This window comes from Helicoverpa zea, chromosome 14 (assembly GCF_022581195.2).
Source record: "Helicoverpa zea isolate HzStark_Cry1AcR chromosome 14, ilHelZeax1.1, whole genome shotgun sequence".
NCBI lineage: Eukaryota > Metazoa > Arthropoda > Insecta > Lepidoptera > Noctuidae > Helicoverpa > Helicoverpa zea.
In genome coordinates this window covers 1925016-1941366 of record NC_061465.1, presented here as the reverse complement: position 1 = coordinate 1941366, position 16351 = coordinate 1925016, and the positions used below count along the sequence as shown (strand labels likewise).

At 37.3% G+C, this 16351-nt stretch overlaps 1 protein-coding gene across 1 annotated transcript; it reads right to left on the bottom strand.

The window, feature by feature from the left end:
* Window positions 1-1943: 1943 nt before the first annotated feature.
* Window positions 1944-15310, bottom strand: LOC124636348 (odorant receptor 4-like). The gene is made up of 9 exons (XM_047172415.1): window positions 15052-15310; window positions 14507-14659; window positions 12481-12669; window positions 9506-9674; window positions 9054-9150; window positions 5043-5147; window positions 3549-3637; window positions 3386-3452; window positions 1944-2006 (listed from the first exon to the last, which is right to left on the bottom strand). Exons 1-9 carry the CDS (start codon window positions 15308-15310, stop codon window positions 1944-1946), a joined length of 1191 nt encoding a protein of 396 aa, XP_047028371.1.
* Between the last annotated feature and the right edge of the window lie 1041 nt (window positions 15311-16351).

Below are 16351 nucleotides of genomic sequence, written 5' to 3'. Positions count from 1 at the left end.
CTGTTACTTGAATGCGACTTTTTTGTAACAGAGTAACCATTACTACGCAAAGCTACATGAAATATACTGAAGATATTTATCAATAACCTTATTTAAAATCATTATTTGATAAACAGTGAAATGTTTCATAGTTTGTTCAAAGACATTCATCTATTTATTGTACATTGAATTTACCTATTATATTTTAATGAGAAAACTTTAGGCCGAAAGTTAAAGTCAGCTTCTACGAATAGGAAGATAATATGAAAACTTGTACTGAGATGTTGATAGAAGGAAAATTTTCGGATACTTAGCAATCGGCAATTTGTTGAGTGTTTTATCTCAATGTTTTGGGAGTTCCTAGAATTTGTACAAGTTTCTCTTAAACTTACATTTAGTAACATTAGCAAATTGTTTTTTCCTGAAGTATTGGACTAGAGACATTTAGAGGACTTTTAGGGATAAAATGTATAGTGAAGCATTTTACTTTGCATGAATTATTTTGGATGGGGATTTAACCACCAAAAATATGGAGAGAACTTATACTTAAGACCAGAAAAAGTAAGCTCGAAATTTTAAGCACAATAAGATATTGAACTTGTCTAACTTTCCCTTACCTACCAGTTTTCAATCTCACGTATAACTATTATTACTTTTTAATACCCCATGGTGTATTTCCTACACTGATATACAGTATGTTCACCTTCTGATATGTCCTCGTAAATTATTAGAGCGTGACCAACATGGGATGCTCCGTTTGAAGTGAAAGCAGAGCCGTTTTTAAAGATACCAGAATATCTAATATAGAAATGATGAATGCTTTGAGATTTTTCATTTCCCCTTTTTATAAGTGGTTTTGAAAATAAATAATATCGGATAAACATGGATAGGTATAAACACATTTCGTGTGGTGTGGTGGTTTCTAATATTTTAATATCTACCAAAGATTTCTAATATCAAAGATCGAGATTTCTTCATTAGGCTAGCCTAGGTTTCGGAGAAAATTATATGATTTGAAGTTCATTCATTACATAATTTTTGTAAAAAAAAAATAGCTTGGTTGAATATCCTGTGAACCATTTACAAAATCATCAAAAATCAACATCATCAAACTTCCTTCAACTAACCCAATTAAAAAGATCTTCCGAACCGTCAACAAACATCTCCAAAAAAAAAAAGAAAAACGCAAATCTTTTTTGTTCCATTCAGAACAGCAGATAATTTGCACAATTATTAAAAAGCCAATGAACTGAAATCCAATTGTAAGGGGAAAAAACGTGGAAAAAAGTCGCTGGGGCTTCGAGTTGAATAATTGAATTTATTGGCCTTACGCTGACAATAAAAAGCTTCTAATTAAAAGGAATGAGGAGGGCAAATAGTGGATGCTGTGTGCTCGTAATTAGATTATGTGGCAATAGTGCTAACGGAACTATTGTTTCTTTTCGTACGGAATAATGGAGGCTTGTATTGTGTTAACGATGTAGCTTCGTAGGGGTAATTTAAGATGACGTGATAGTGATGGTAGAAGTATTTTTATTCTATTAATTTAAGGATTTTTTCGACAGCGTGAGCTGAGGAATTATCCGAAAACTTACGGCGCTCGGTATTTAAAACACTCCAGAAAGAACACAATCACATAAAAAAAATCTTCAAATCGTGTTTATTTGCGTATTTTAAATTTTACGTGAAAATTCAGTTCAGACTCTTTATTTACATTCCAGTGAAAAATAAATACATATTCTACTGTGAAAACTAAATAACATTTTTTGTGCTTGACGATCGGGTAAAAAAACATTATAATATGATGATAGTGATATTTTTTATTGAAGACCACTTAATCATAAAGTTACAGTAAGTGATTTATTTCTAGACTTTTCTATTTTTAAACTACTGCATTATTATCAGAAACATTATTCTAAAATGCGAAAAACTGCCGTGAAACTTTAGAGCTAATTAAAAACTTCTTAATTTTCACCTTCATACAAACTTGAAGCCAAGGAGAAGTACGACCAGGTTGTGCTCAGTACCTGAAATAGAATATCGAAAGAAAGTTTAAGAAAAAAAAATAGGACTTTTCAGCCAGCTTTTATTGCAATAGATTGAGTCCAGAAGTTCAATAATTACTTAATGATTAGCAATGTAATTTAAAATTGTTTACTGTATTTTATTACTATTTGCGACTAGCTGTTTCCCGCAGTATCAGCCATGTGTTGACGATTTTTTAAGACCTCAAAAATCATTGAGTGACCCCTCCTGCTGTGGGTTAGCAGCGGTGAGGGAGTGTCAGACTCTTACTGACTAAAAACCGTTGTGTTCCGTCGTAGGCCTTTTATGTACCAGGGCCGCAGTAATTCTTTCGGACAATCCCAAAGGTGTTTAAACTGAACTTTAGAATATAATATACACTTTTTTAAAACTGGATACAAAATAAAATCTAAAATTAAAATACGAGCAGCCATTTTGCAGCCGCTCAAGGCAATGTTTAACAAATAACTTGTTTAAACCAATATAATAATACGATATGTACGTAGATCCACAATATCACGTCCCACCAACTATTCTCCAACTAAACTTTCCCATCGAACGAGATATTAGATTTTCAATATTATTTGAATAGGGCACGTACTCTTAGAGTACCCACCCAAGAGCACACTGGAGACTAAATAGTCGGCCCACAGTTGACCCGTTGATACCTAGGCAACTTTAAAAAAATATAATCATGATTCCAGTCAAAGATTTCACCAGTGCCAAAGCTTGCCGGTGCTACGGAAATATTTGAAAGAGTTAACGCGGCACTGGTAAATAAAGGGCTTAAGAAGGAACATACAAGATTTTAGTCATTAAGAGTCTCAGTGAGAAACACTCCCTCACCCTGCATCTGACCTGCATTTGATGATTTCTCATTAAAAAAATAAATAAAGATTTCAGTGGGTCTGTTACCAGCCAAACACCCTGATCGTTGATAAGTGCTTACTACTATACATCTCATACTGAGTTATGAGCCAAAACAAACTATCGGCCGACTAAAAGTTTCTAGTGTGCGCGTACTCTTAGGAAATGGAATCAGATGTCGTGTTTGCTTAAGAACAGAGCGTTTACTCTACTGTGTATCTTTACGCATATTGCTAGAAAGATTCTAAGGCCTTTGCGTCCGAAAGTTCTAGAAGTTTTCATGTTTGGTGATGAATAATTTCGATGCTAAAATGTAATTTTGAGTATTATTTTTAGAGAATGATTATACCTGCAGAGACTGTATCAAGCAATAAGTTTTAAACAATCTTCCACTCGTAAAATGATGCAGCTTTATATTACGTAAATAATTATCATGTAGCTGATTTGTTATTTTTCTAAATTATCATTATAGGAGTATAAAATACGTAAATAACAATTCAAAATATATAGTTACCGTTGTAAAGGTAGTTAAAGCAATAGGAGAAAACTTGTATGACGTCATACAACATGGTTTTTGAGATCTGAAACAACGACAAGCCAAGGTTCTATCAATTGCAATTCATACAACTAGTATATAAATAGCACTAGGTAGGTCTGTACTGATGGGTCTCCTTTACCTTCTTTGAACAAAACACAGAATTTTCTGGAAACGAACATCACCTCGATACCATAGATTGTGGTAGACAGAATCGGAAATACCAGCACTCTGAAAAATAACTCAAAATAAATAATATGACCTCAGTAGGTTTTATAAATACATGGTCATGCAATCGATATCCCAGTTGCCGGAAAGATTTAAATATTTTGTATCACCAGTTTGTTTCATTTTTAACCCCCGACGCAAAAACGACGGGGTGTTATAAGTTTGACGTGTCTGTGTGTGTGTGTGTGTGTGTGTGTGTATGTGGCATCGTAGCTCCCAAACGGATGATCCGATTGTAATGCGGTTTTTTTTGTTTAAAAGGTATGTCAGTCGGGAGTGTTCTTAGCTATGTTTGGTGGAAATCAGTTCAGGTCTTCAAGGTCATCAGCTCGTTTGATAGGTGTGATAGGAATGTTACACGCTCAGTTTACTTGCAAGTATATGTGGGATCTGAAATTTGAAACACTAATGTCTTTTGGAACCACTGAGCTGGTCTGCTGTTAGGGCACGAAGGTAGGAGACGTAACCCTGAACTGCCTTTTAGTAAACCCATCGAGTTTGGGCTCGTTGAATTTGTCTTGACGAGTTCTCTTCATGTTTCTGATTGACGAGAACCTGATGCTGGAAATGGGATGTGGCGAATGAAACCCTGGAATGCTGGAATGAAACGGATAAACCGATTTATATTTTTGCTGAAAATCTAGAATGTCCAAAGGTTAATCTTTATTGTTTCTCAATCTGTGCAATTCTCCCAGAGCCAGTTTGTCATGAGGATTGTTAAACAGCTTCCTTTGGCCGAGATCGCATATAGCGACCCCATCTTAAGATAAAATAAATTAAATGAAAGAAGGAAAAATTAAGGAGCTCCTTTAAAAAGCATGAAATAAAATTAAATTATAAATTAAAAAAAAACCCCGACCCAAAAAAAGTACGCAATAATTATGACAAAAGGTTAAAAACGCTAAACCCTATAAAAAGCAAAAAATAACTTTTAACACTACGTAAACTAAATTTTGACGTGTCGTGGGACCGCTTTTTACCTTCATAAATACTTACATAAATCAAATGATACTTACCTAATTACAACATTCGTTACCTAATTACAACATTCGTTTAAAAAAAAAACACGTATCTAAAGTAATGAATTAGAGCGGTCCCCCGACACGACAAAATTTAGTTTACGTAGTGTTAAAAGTTATTTTTTGCTTTTTATAGGGTTTAGCGTTTTTAACCTTTTGTCATAATTATTGCGTACTTTTTTTGGGTCGGGGGTTTTTTTTAATTTATAATTTATCAGTTGTGTTTCGGAAAACCGGTCCTACAAAGATGGTTTGTTGAAATTAAAATGAATAAACAGGTTAAATATTGTAAGAGGGGCACATAAATAGGTATGTACACCTACAAAATAATAAAAAAATCATCAGGCTTTACCAAAACATTTTTTTTTTCTTTTTATAAACATACTCACTGCTTCTCGTATTTGTTCTCCAAAATAACACATGTTGAATAATGGCAATATCAAACTAATTACTGCAGCGAAATTGTTCACCATCTGTAGAACACCATGGGCTACCTGAAAAGTATACAAATTTCAACTGTATCAGCCTTTTCACAAAGGCGGATTTTCTACAGATACCGTTCATATGAATCCTGCGATCTCTCTAGGTTTTTCAGCTCGGAAAATCCACCAATGTGAAAAGGCTTTACTAAGCCTAGCGATTTTATGTTTCGGTTAATTCAATTAAGGTAGATCTTGGAACGGCTACAGAAAAAGCAAAACAAACTCAGTGAGTGATGAGTGAAAATTTTTGATGAAAGATCATAAGATTGTTGTTAAAAACAATAATAAATAATACTACCGTTAACAATAATAAACCAATGAAGGTTTAGCTACATCGATTTAAACGAAATTATTGAAATTTCAGTAACATAGTTTTACGATCTAACAAAATTACATCTGGATCTCCGATGTAAAATATTTTATAAACTCCACGGCGAACTGGACAGCTCCAAGCTTTACTGGCCGGCGAGGCCTGTGCCGAGATGCCGCTGCCGGTACGCGGTGCGGCGGCGCGGCCCCTGACAGCGCCAAAGCGACGCCGTCAATTTGACTTTTTTCTGTGATTTTGTATTTATTTTTCTTGTAATATTAGTGTTTTTAGTGTTTTTAGCCTATAAGTGTAAATAAAACGAGCCGCAGCACACAGATGCGCATCGGGAATGATATGGATTATAGTGCATGTCAATCTTCTGGATCACTGGATGCCCTAGAGAGATGCCCCCTGTGCCCCCAAGCTCGTTTCTTCAGAGGTAAGCGAGGCTTGAGCGTGCACATTGGGAAGATCCACAAATCCCAATGTGCAGGCTCTGCTAATGCGACCGCTACAAACCCGACACCAACCACCGATCCTTTCTGGCAAAAATTATCTAAATTAAAAAACTCAACTCCGGTATTAAAGCGAGTTCCCCGTGGAGCCAGGCCCCTGGTTGCTCAACACTTGGCAGGTTGTGTTCGCCTGGCTGCACGGGAGAACTCGCAACGTGCTTGGGAGCAATTGCTCACCTTCCCATATAGAGTTTTACACGTTCAGAAAAATTTGGCAAACAAAAAGTCCTTGACAAAACAAATTAAAGACAACTGCGTAAGTTTAGGCCATGAAGATTTCGATACCAAATTACCGACCCAAAGAATTTCTAATATACCCCGCCTAGTGGAATCAAAGCTAGGCGAGGGTGACATTCGGGGGGCTGCTAGAATTCTCTTTAGCAGTGATGTGGTGGCTCCGTGTTCTCCAGACACGCTCTCCGCTCTGGAGAGTAAACACCCAGCCCCAGCAGATGGCCTCTCTTTTCCCGACCCTCCTGATTCAGACGCACATACCCTCACAATTTCAGGTCGACACCTGGTCACAGCCATAGGCTCCTTCAGGAGCGGCTCCGCAGGCGGCCTCGATGGCTTGAGTCCGCAACACCTGAAGGATCTCACCTGCCCAAGCGCCGGGGAAGCAGGTGAGTCGCTCTTGAAGGAGCTTACGGCCCTGACCAACCTTATGCTCTCCGGCAAGGTGGACGAAACCGTTATAGACGTTTTGTATGGAGCAAACCTCTGTGCTTTGCGCAAGAAGGATGGCGGTATTCGTCCAATTGCCGTGGGGACCACTTATCGTCGTATGGCAGCCAAAATCTGCTGTAAATTTTATAGTGAGGACGTTTCGGAAAAATTTCAGCCCCTGCAGCTAGGTTATGGCTCGAAAGGGGGCTGCGAGGCTGCCGTACACGCCCTGTCGACCTACCTAAATTATGGGAACGGAGATGTCATCTTGAAGGTTGACATTAAGAACGCATTCAACTCGGTGAACAGGGACACCTTGCTGGCAGAAGCCAAAAAAGAAATACCCCAAATTTTTAGTTTCCTCTGGCAGTGCTACAGACATCCAACCAAATTACTTTATCGGGACAACCTATTAGAATCCGCTGTTGGCTGTCAACAAGGTGATCCCCTCGGGCCTGTGATCTTTAGTTTGGCAATTAACCCAATAATTCGGCAACTAAATTCTGAATTTAACGTCTGGTATCTCGACGATGGGACCCTGGGAGGCAACAGAGATACCGTACTTAATGATTTCATTTTTCTAAGAGACAAACTCCATAACATTGGCCTTGACCTAAACATTTCCAAATGCGAACTATTTATATCTGACACAACCGACAGACAGACGACACTCCGAAATTTTAACGCAGTAGCCGATGGCATAAAAATAATAGACAAAAGTTCTCTTTGCCTCCTGGGGTCACCAGTACTAGAAGAGTCATTTTCGGATTTTATTGAGAACAAAATTCAAAATTTCAATGATATTTCGGAAAGGTTATTCAAAATTAATATACATTCAGCCATCACCATCCTACGATACTGCTGCTTTGGCCCCAAATTAACCTACATCTTGCGTGCTTCTCATTTATGGAAGCACATCAACCTTTTGGATCAAATTGATAAAATAATTCGACACACACTTTCATCAATTTTAAATGTGGCCTTGGATGACAAAGCTTGGTCTCAAGCTACACTTCCCATCCGTATGGGAGGGCTTGGCGTCCGCAAAATTTCCAGTATTAGTTTACCGGCATTTATTTCCTCCGTCCATGGTACTGACAAATTGATCAGGAAAATCCTACCTATTACACTGATCAATTTTGAGGTGCCATGCCTGGCGGAGGCTATTAATGCCTGGAAAGTCACATGCCCGAATACCGATCTACCCGCCAACCCATCCTCCCAGAGACAGTGGGATGAGCCGCTCTGCAGAGTAATACGGAAAAATCTCATTGATACGTCAATTACTTCTGCGGAGCGAGCACGCCTACTGGCTGTGGGTGAATGGGAGTCAGGTCTTTGGCTTCACGCATTTCCGTCGGCAAACATAGGCACCATGTTTGACGACACCACTTTCAGACTCGCTGTCTGCCTGCGTCTGGGTGCTTCGTGCTGCACTCCTCACCGCTGCCACTGCGGGGAAGCTGTCAACAGCCTCGGTCACCACGGCCTGTCGTGCAGTCGGAGTGCGGGCCGCATACCACGACATGCGAATATCAACGACGTGATCCGTCGGGCTCTTGTTGCCGTCGGCGTGCCAGCCGTACTTGAACCAAATGGTTTGGCACGCGACGATGGCAAGAGACCAGACGGCATGTCGCTATTTCCGTGGAAGATGGGTAGGACTTTAGTGTGGGACGCGACCTGCGTCGACACTCTTGCGCCATCCCATCTTCCTAGAACTGCGTGTTGTGTCGGCTCCGCCGCTTCACAAGCAGAGGACCTCAAACGGCGCAAATATAGTAGCCTTATCGGGAATTACATGTTTGAGCCGTTTGGGGTCGAAACTCTCGGGCCGTGGGGTCCGAGTGCTCACGCGCTTGCGAAGGAAATTTCTAAGCGCCTTGTTGACACTTCCCGTGACCCAAAGGCTGGCTTTTATTTCGCACAGAGGCTGAGCATTGCCATCCAACGTGGCAATGCTGCCAGCCTTCTGGGTACATTACCCGGTGACAGCGATGAGGAGCAATTTTTTGATGCTATGTATTAGTTTTAAGTTGTATATAGAAGTTTATTTTTAATTTTTAAAATTAAGGTAAATATCTATGTGTGAAAATGGGGATAGTTTCATTTTTTTTAGGTATTAAATTTCACCTGCTGATTTAAGTGTTTATTAACATGCGGTTAAACCAAATAATGCTTTTTTAGATACAAAATAAGCGTTACTTTTTATCGCCGAAAAAATCTAATTAACTAAGCAAAAATGCAATAAGAGCTTTTTTATCTACTTCGACCTAGACTAAGTAAAAAGTCTAGTTTACCAGCCTTTTAAGACAAAAATAGAAATAAAACTTTTACGACCGTACCTTCTAATTAAGTTTGTTTATTGTCAGCCAAAAAACACGCTTTTAACATTGTAAGTAATGGAAAAAAGGTTCTTATTTGTACCTTAGCACTGAATCCAAAGAAACACAACGGAACGGCAGCTGAAGTCAAATTGACGAAAATTACTTTGTCAAAAACATTGTCCAGTTGTTGAGATAAGCTGTAATAAACATAAAGTTTTATTCATCAGTACCTACAGTTTATTGAGTTATCACTTACTACTTGGGTAATTGTCTAATTTTGATAGTTCCTGCGCTTTCACACAGACGGATTTTGTTCGCGCGACAGTCATTCTTAGCAGCAGAAATCGTCGCTTGGTTAGCGTCATCTTCTTTGCACTAGTTGTTGTCAATTGTTTGTTAGACGCTAGTTTTTGCAACGCATGCCTAAAATACGTTGGTCTTAAAGAGTTGTCATTTGTGCATACGAGTAGCATACGATATTATCTGTACATAATGTTTTTATGTTGAAGTAAAATTGGTCACTAGAAAAGAGTTTTTGAATGCATAGTGTACCTTATCAGCTTCTGATGATCAGCAATGATGGCCTTTAGAGCTAAATTGTTATGCTCCGGTTTGACGTTTTGTAAATCTTCTTGAAGCAGAGTGAATTCCGTGGCTAAGTTGGAACAAAGCGATATCATGAGGAATTCCACACCCAGGTAGAAATATACGATACGAAACACTGGAAAAAATTAAACTTCTTCACTAAATAAAAGTATATGCAACCTATATACTATAGAAGATATGGTAGGATACAAATTTTAATTTTTTCTTGCCTGTAGGTACTTCTCTCTAGGAAGCCACTTTTGGATTGCGCAAATAGAATATGTTTTTCTATATATTTGACTCAGACTTTGATGTAACTCTAGAAAATTATCACACGCCAATTTTACTTGAAAGTTGACGTCAGATAGAAGAGTACGGAAATAGGAAACATGTCCTTGGGTACGTTTTTATAGTGTATACAGGGATAATCGTCGGTTTTGTGTCGCCATTTCATTAAAGTTGTCTCAAAAGGGCTTCAGCGTGTTGGCTTCGGCCCCACGTTCGCCTTCCAAAAATCCGGGACTCTGTAGTCCCGTGGTCAGGTAGAGACATACAAGATATAATAATAATAAACTTCTTTATTCAGATAACTGAGATCCATACATTAGGTACACAAACAATACAATTAATATATAATAGTAAGCAGGGACTTAGTCCTCTGCTCTAATTTTCACATAAGCGGGCAGTCGTGTCTACTGGCTATAGCACTCAAGATGCTGTGGCGACTTCCACGCAACCGACTGATGAAGGATGCGGTCTTTTTACGCCATATTGCTGCGCAACAGCAAACATTGCTGATGCACTGCAGAAACGTGGAAACCGCAAAAACGCCCTGAACGCGTTATTAAATTGGACCCGCAGAGCATTGTATGTTCTCTGAGTATAGTTAGCCCACAGAGCTCCCGTGTACAGTGAGGTACAGTACGCTTTGAATAATGTAATTTTAACTGCGTCTGTACAACGGGAGAATCTGGGCGCCAACATATTCGTCCGAACTGACAATGCTCTGCCTTCCCTCTCCATATCGACGTCATCTTTTAAATCGTCGGTGACCCAATATAAAGGTATTTAAATTGGCACACTCTTGTTAAGGAGGTTCCGGAGAGCTCCGATTGAGGGGGCCAGCAGCACCATGTCGTCCGCGTAGCTGAAGTTGTTACAACAAACACCATCAATGTAACAGCCGACATGCATGCCGCTGAGCTCCTCAACCAGGAGTTTACGTACAGGTTGAAGAGTAAGGGTGAGCTCAAACCCCCCTGCCGCACCCCACACTCCAACCTGCTCGGATCCGAAAGTTCACCCGCCCATTTCACACGATTCTCCTGGTGGAGATACCAGTACCTAAGGACTGATGCCAACTCTGGCGGCACTCCCGTCCCGGCAAGCTTCTCCCACAACACATCATACGCGACTAGATCGAATGCCTTACTCAGATCCAGGAAACAGGCATAGACGGGTGTAGGGTGTTCGTCTATCCGTATAATACTTGACAGTGTGCTTCAAACTAAATACAGCTGCCTCAGTGGACAACCCAGGTCGGAATCCGAACTGAGCGTCGTGCAACTGAATGTATTTGGTGAAATGAGAGTTGAGTACACTGTCAAGTACCTTGGCAACGATGGTCGCCAAGGAAATTGGTCTATAATTCGTCTTGTCTGCCATGTCTCCTGTCCTGTTCTTAGCTATTGGTACCACCCAAAACTGAAAGGGTTTTGTCAGCACACTCCATTTACGAATTGCATTTTCTAGTCAAAAAAATACGAAAAAAGCTTTGAAAACACGGTTAGAATTGATACAGGTAAATTCCATGAAAGTGTACTTTATAACTTTGTGCACTCAAAGGCTCAGGTTTTCATTTACTATGAAATATTGTTTAATGGAAAAAAATGTTTATAGACACGCTTTTTATTGGAGTAATTGGTAGCGCATTTTTGTAAATATTGCTGTAGGTATAAATAAATCATAACTGTGTTTATTGGAAACTATTTTTTGATAATTTTGTAAAAAAAAATGCGGGTCAAAAAAGTTACATATTTCACACATACTTATACCAAAGTCAAACACTATGTAAGAATTCATAAAAGGTCTGCCGCGATTAATCAAGCTTTCCGGGAACCGTTGACTCCTGAAAATTTGAGGCACACTTCACTCATTACATGAGAACGGGGGAAGAAAGGAATTTTTGAAATTTCGCCTCTCAAAATAGTTCAAAAGGGTTCCGGAGTCGGGACCAAATTAAGTCCGTGTGTTTGAAATTTTAATAAGATTTTATAAATTTCAACATCGCAGTATGGAAATATTTGGCAGGTAATTTTAGAATACTGTTTTGGTTAAATTATTTGCTAACGTTTGGAGAATTCGGGAGAAGTTTGGAAGTACGTGAATGCTTTGATACCACGCGAAACCTATTTGTTGTGCAGAAAATTCTTGTTAAATTCTTGTTTGTTTCGAGGTATGTAAAATAAACAAGGTTTAACGATGTACTGAGACATACATACTCTCTAGTGAACAACATAATTCATAAAATTAATATTGATTTTATTGACGTCAAAATAAAATACAGGAATTTATGAGCAATTTTAACCGAAGTGAATGGGTGAGGTTCTTTCAGAACTCCTTTATGCCAAACCTATTGTGTCTTTACAATACTGTTCAAATAACCAGCTATTAGGCTCTGGAGTGCAGTCACCTATTATACAGTCTGCGACATTTACGAAGTATTAAATTACAAAATTTAAAGCAGGAAACAAGTGCAAGTGCCGAAAACACCACATATAAAAACAAATGAAAATCGAATCAACAAATTCGCTTACTAGCAGATAAGCCAAAACAAAAACGCCTCGCGCGTACAATCTAAGCAACAAAAAGCAACACAATGATAAATCAAGCACCATTCCCTAAAGGACAATAGTTCTCAAGAACAATAAAGCCCCACTTACTGCTGTAAGTCTCAAAAATATATACACCGATATATCTTCCCCAGCTCCCAGAAGGATCAAATGGGAAACTACAAGAGAATGGCAGTAACAACCCGCATTCCTCGTGTAAAATAAATTTACGGAAAACTGTTTCCAATAGTGGTGCTAGTATATATTGCCAGGATCCAATCATATTAATCCAGTAGACAACTGAAAAGAAAAAAGTATTAATAGTGTTGCGGAACCATGTAGTGCCACACACTGTACTCGCGGTTAGATTAGAATATGTTTTAAGGGTAAGAGGAATCCTATGCAGTCCTTTTTAGATCGAACATAATTTTTATGCAATGTTTTACTATGAAAGCATTAAACAATCCTTGAAACCTATTCGAGTTTATAATAATAAATAAAAAAAAATCGCGTTTGATTTTTTCACGTTTCAGCTCTCAGGGTAAAACAACATAGCCGATTTTTCGTAAAAAATACATACCCAGATAATTGGAGAATGCTATAGATTTATTATTTACTTGGATGCATAAAGTACTTTTTAAGAATAAGGGTGAGAAATTCTAACGAATATTATAAACGTGAGAGTCACTTGGTTTGAGCACTTTTTACGCTGAAACTGCTGAACCGATATAGACGAAACTTGCCATAGAGGCAAGTACATAGACACAGCTACCTCAGGTCTCAGACAATACCTTGTTTGAAAATAAAATCAACCGTACCTATACATCGTTCATCACAAGCAAGGCGGGCAGTGTGAGATACGCCATAATATGCAATAAACTTGCAGTTGCTTGTTGCAATAAAGTAAGAGATTCTTGTACCCAAGTCTCGGAGGTTGTTTGTGATGTAATTATTCTTGAAGGCGATTTAGTACGGGTAAATTGCAAATGGTACCTCGTGTATTGTTCGCTTCAAATTATGAAAGGGAACTCTATTGAAGCGGGGAAATAAATTAGGTATTTCTATGGAAGATCTTGTTTTTAGTCATCATAAAATTTATATGTAATTTTGCAAGGCACCTCAAAAGGTATCATCCGAAAGTATCTTCTCTTTAATAAATATAAAATTACCGTTTCAATATCTTTATCTCTTTAACCAAAAAAAAAAAAACGAGACTAAAGGAGTAGTAAGATTTTGTGAAAGAAGAATAATAATGTCCGCAATTTTCATATTGCAGAAAAATCTTCAGTGTCACGGCGTTTTATGAAACAAATAAAATACAAAAAAAAAAAATACAAAATGGTATTAATAGTGCGTTTATCACTTTTCTACTTCTTTTCTTCTTTTTAAAATAAGAAGCATATTAAAAATTAATTAACCCATATCATTTTTGTCTCCAAAACATAACATAAAATATATAAAACATAATTTTGAAAAGTTAGGTATTCCGTTTTTCTTTTCATCGTCATTTCTTTTCAACTTATTGACTTTTCAATACTAGGCAATGACTATCACCTAAAATCTAAGAGGCATTTTAAGCTACCAACTTCACAAACCTTAGCATTCAAGGACAAGAACAACTACACTACAAGACAATAATAAAGGAATAAGGTTTATGCTACCAATAACTTCAACAAAAGCTGCGAGTTATGACGTAAGGCTCGTAACCCGTCCATTGTCGCTCATGTACTCAGTGACTATAATGAGTTGAGAGAACGATAGACTGATAAAGTGACGTCACAGATGCAGAACTTTCTAGAACGTATCATTTTTCTTCAGAAACTGTTATTTTTAGACAGAATCTATTTATATGTTAGGTAAATAGCTGTGAACTCCTATTTTATAAAATTAATTTTCTACTGAAAGGTACTTCTTCTTCAACATTTTTGAAGCTATATTTCACTAAAAATGCTCTTGAAGGCCACTCAGCGTAATCCTTTTCGACCTAATTAATTTCAAGTAGGAACACCTGCCTGCTAAAGTTTTAAGTACAAATCTCAATTAGCAATACACCCAACGACGTCACTAAGAGCTCCCTTGGTCAAAATTGCTAGAACTTTAGTTAACAAAAGTCGTATATTAAAATGCGAGTTCCCACCTGCATAACAAAACTTTAGTCTCTTCAGTTGCGCATTCTTCTTGTTAATCTGTTCTTCGGTGAGATCCTGCGTCCTCCACAAGCGGCCTAGCTCTAGGATTATCGACCGTATTTCCTCTTTGTTAAGGGCCGCTATCGCTGCTTTGAGTATAGCTGAGAAATTCAGAGTTCAGTTAAAAGTATACAGCATGTTTCCGTATGCAAGGTGTTGATATAAATCGTTGGCGCAAACGTCTTTTGTTCTTTGAATTCTGAGAAAATATGGAGGAAAAATGTAAGGGGAAATTGGGAAGCTCCTGTGTATTCGAGAGTTTTGTGACGTGTGAACAAGGTAAAAGTATACGTGATGTTTGAATAGTAATGCGGGAGGATAAGGATGGAATAACGGTGATGCTGCAAAGAGTATTTTCTGACTTTAAAAAATGTTGCAAGCTTTTTGAAATATTCGCCACTCTCACAAGTGAGGTAGGTGGAAACAATTTCTTACAGGATTGGAGTTAATCTAAAATATGAGATTACTTTCCTTAAATAATGATGAAACTTACCTTGAACACTGACCATATAAACACTAACAACATAAGACAATTCAGTCAACTGAAGTTCTCCCCGAAACACCTTACCCAAGTACATGGTCAAAGAAGCTAGGTAAGTCACCACAGAACATATTACGACATAGGGACGAAATCTCTTTTCAAAAAAAGTAGTGGGTTTATGGAAAATTAAAATATTGCCATTTGTTAAAAGGTTTAAACTGTGTTCAATATTCTCTCTATATTCTTCGGGCAAATTGTGAAATTCTTCCATTTTGAAAACAAAAGACTAGCGATTGAAGTCACTGAAAGAGTTGAAAATTTGAATATATTTTGTTATTTGCCTTCTTAATAAACCTGTTGTATATCGGAGATATACGCGAGGCACAATTGATTTTGTATTGCGATATATGTGAATTTGTATATAATTAGTGGTATGCAAGCAGTTAAGTATTTATTTTTTATTCTTCACTTATCAAATTGTTTTAATGATTGTTTTTTACTTATGTAGTTAATTAGTAAAGTATTTTGCCAATCCTGCCAGCGTTCTACATGCCTTTTAGTAATAAGTTTTAAGTGTTCATTTTAATACCTGCTTTACGATTTAATATTTTTGTATAAACTCGTAAATAAGTTTTAATGCTTTAGTTTTTTATATGTGCAAAAGACGACTAACAGTTACGAGAAATAATACGAGCTGCTTTTATAGGTACTCCGTATTCGTAAATTGCTACTTTGTGTCAGACTAGTATGTTTCCAAGGTTTTGTTTTGTATCTGCCTTTATCATTCCTACAAAACAAAATAAGTTAGCTAGTAAGAAAGTTCTTGCGTTATAAAAGTCTTGATAATACATGTACTATGTAATAACAATCACATGGCAAATAGGTAGACATATAATCCCATTTACTGCTTTTTATGGCACTTTAAAAAAATATAAATTTCCAAGTAATTTTCAGCATTATTATTACATTTTGTACTTCAAAATAAATCAACTAAAAATATTGAAAATGCCATCCAAACCCATCATGTCATACTTTAAAATCAATATTATGAACAAACATAAACCAAAATGTTGTGTTAAAATAATATGTTGGTACTATTGCATACGAAATTATATAAAACACACACCCAGTTATTTAAATGATCACTTAGTAACTCTCGCCTATAATATTCGCACAAGAAATATCAAACGTTCTTTTGTGAATAAACAAAAAACATTAAAATTGGCCCTAATAGAAGGTTCTTTAAAGTATTTATAATTTAACAATATTTGTGCTTAGAAGTAGTGTTTTTTGTAGATATGTTGGTATAGTC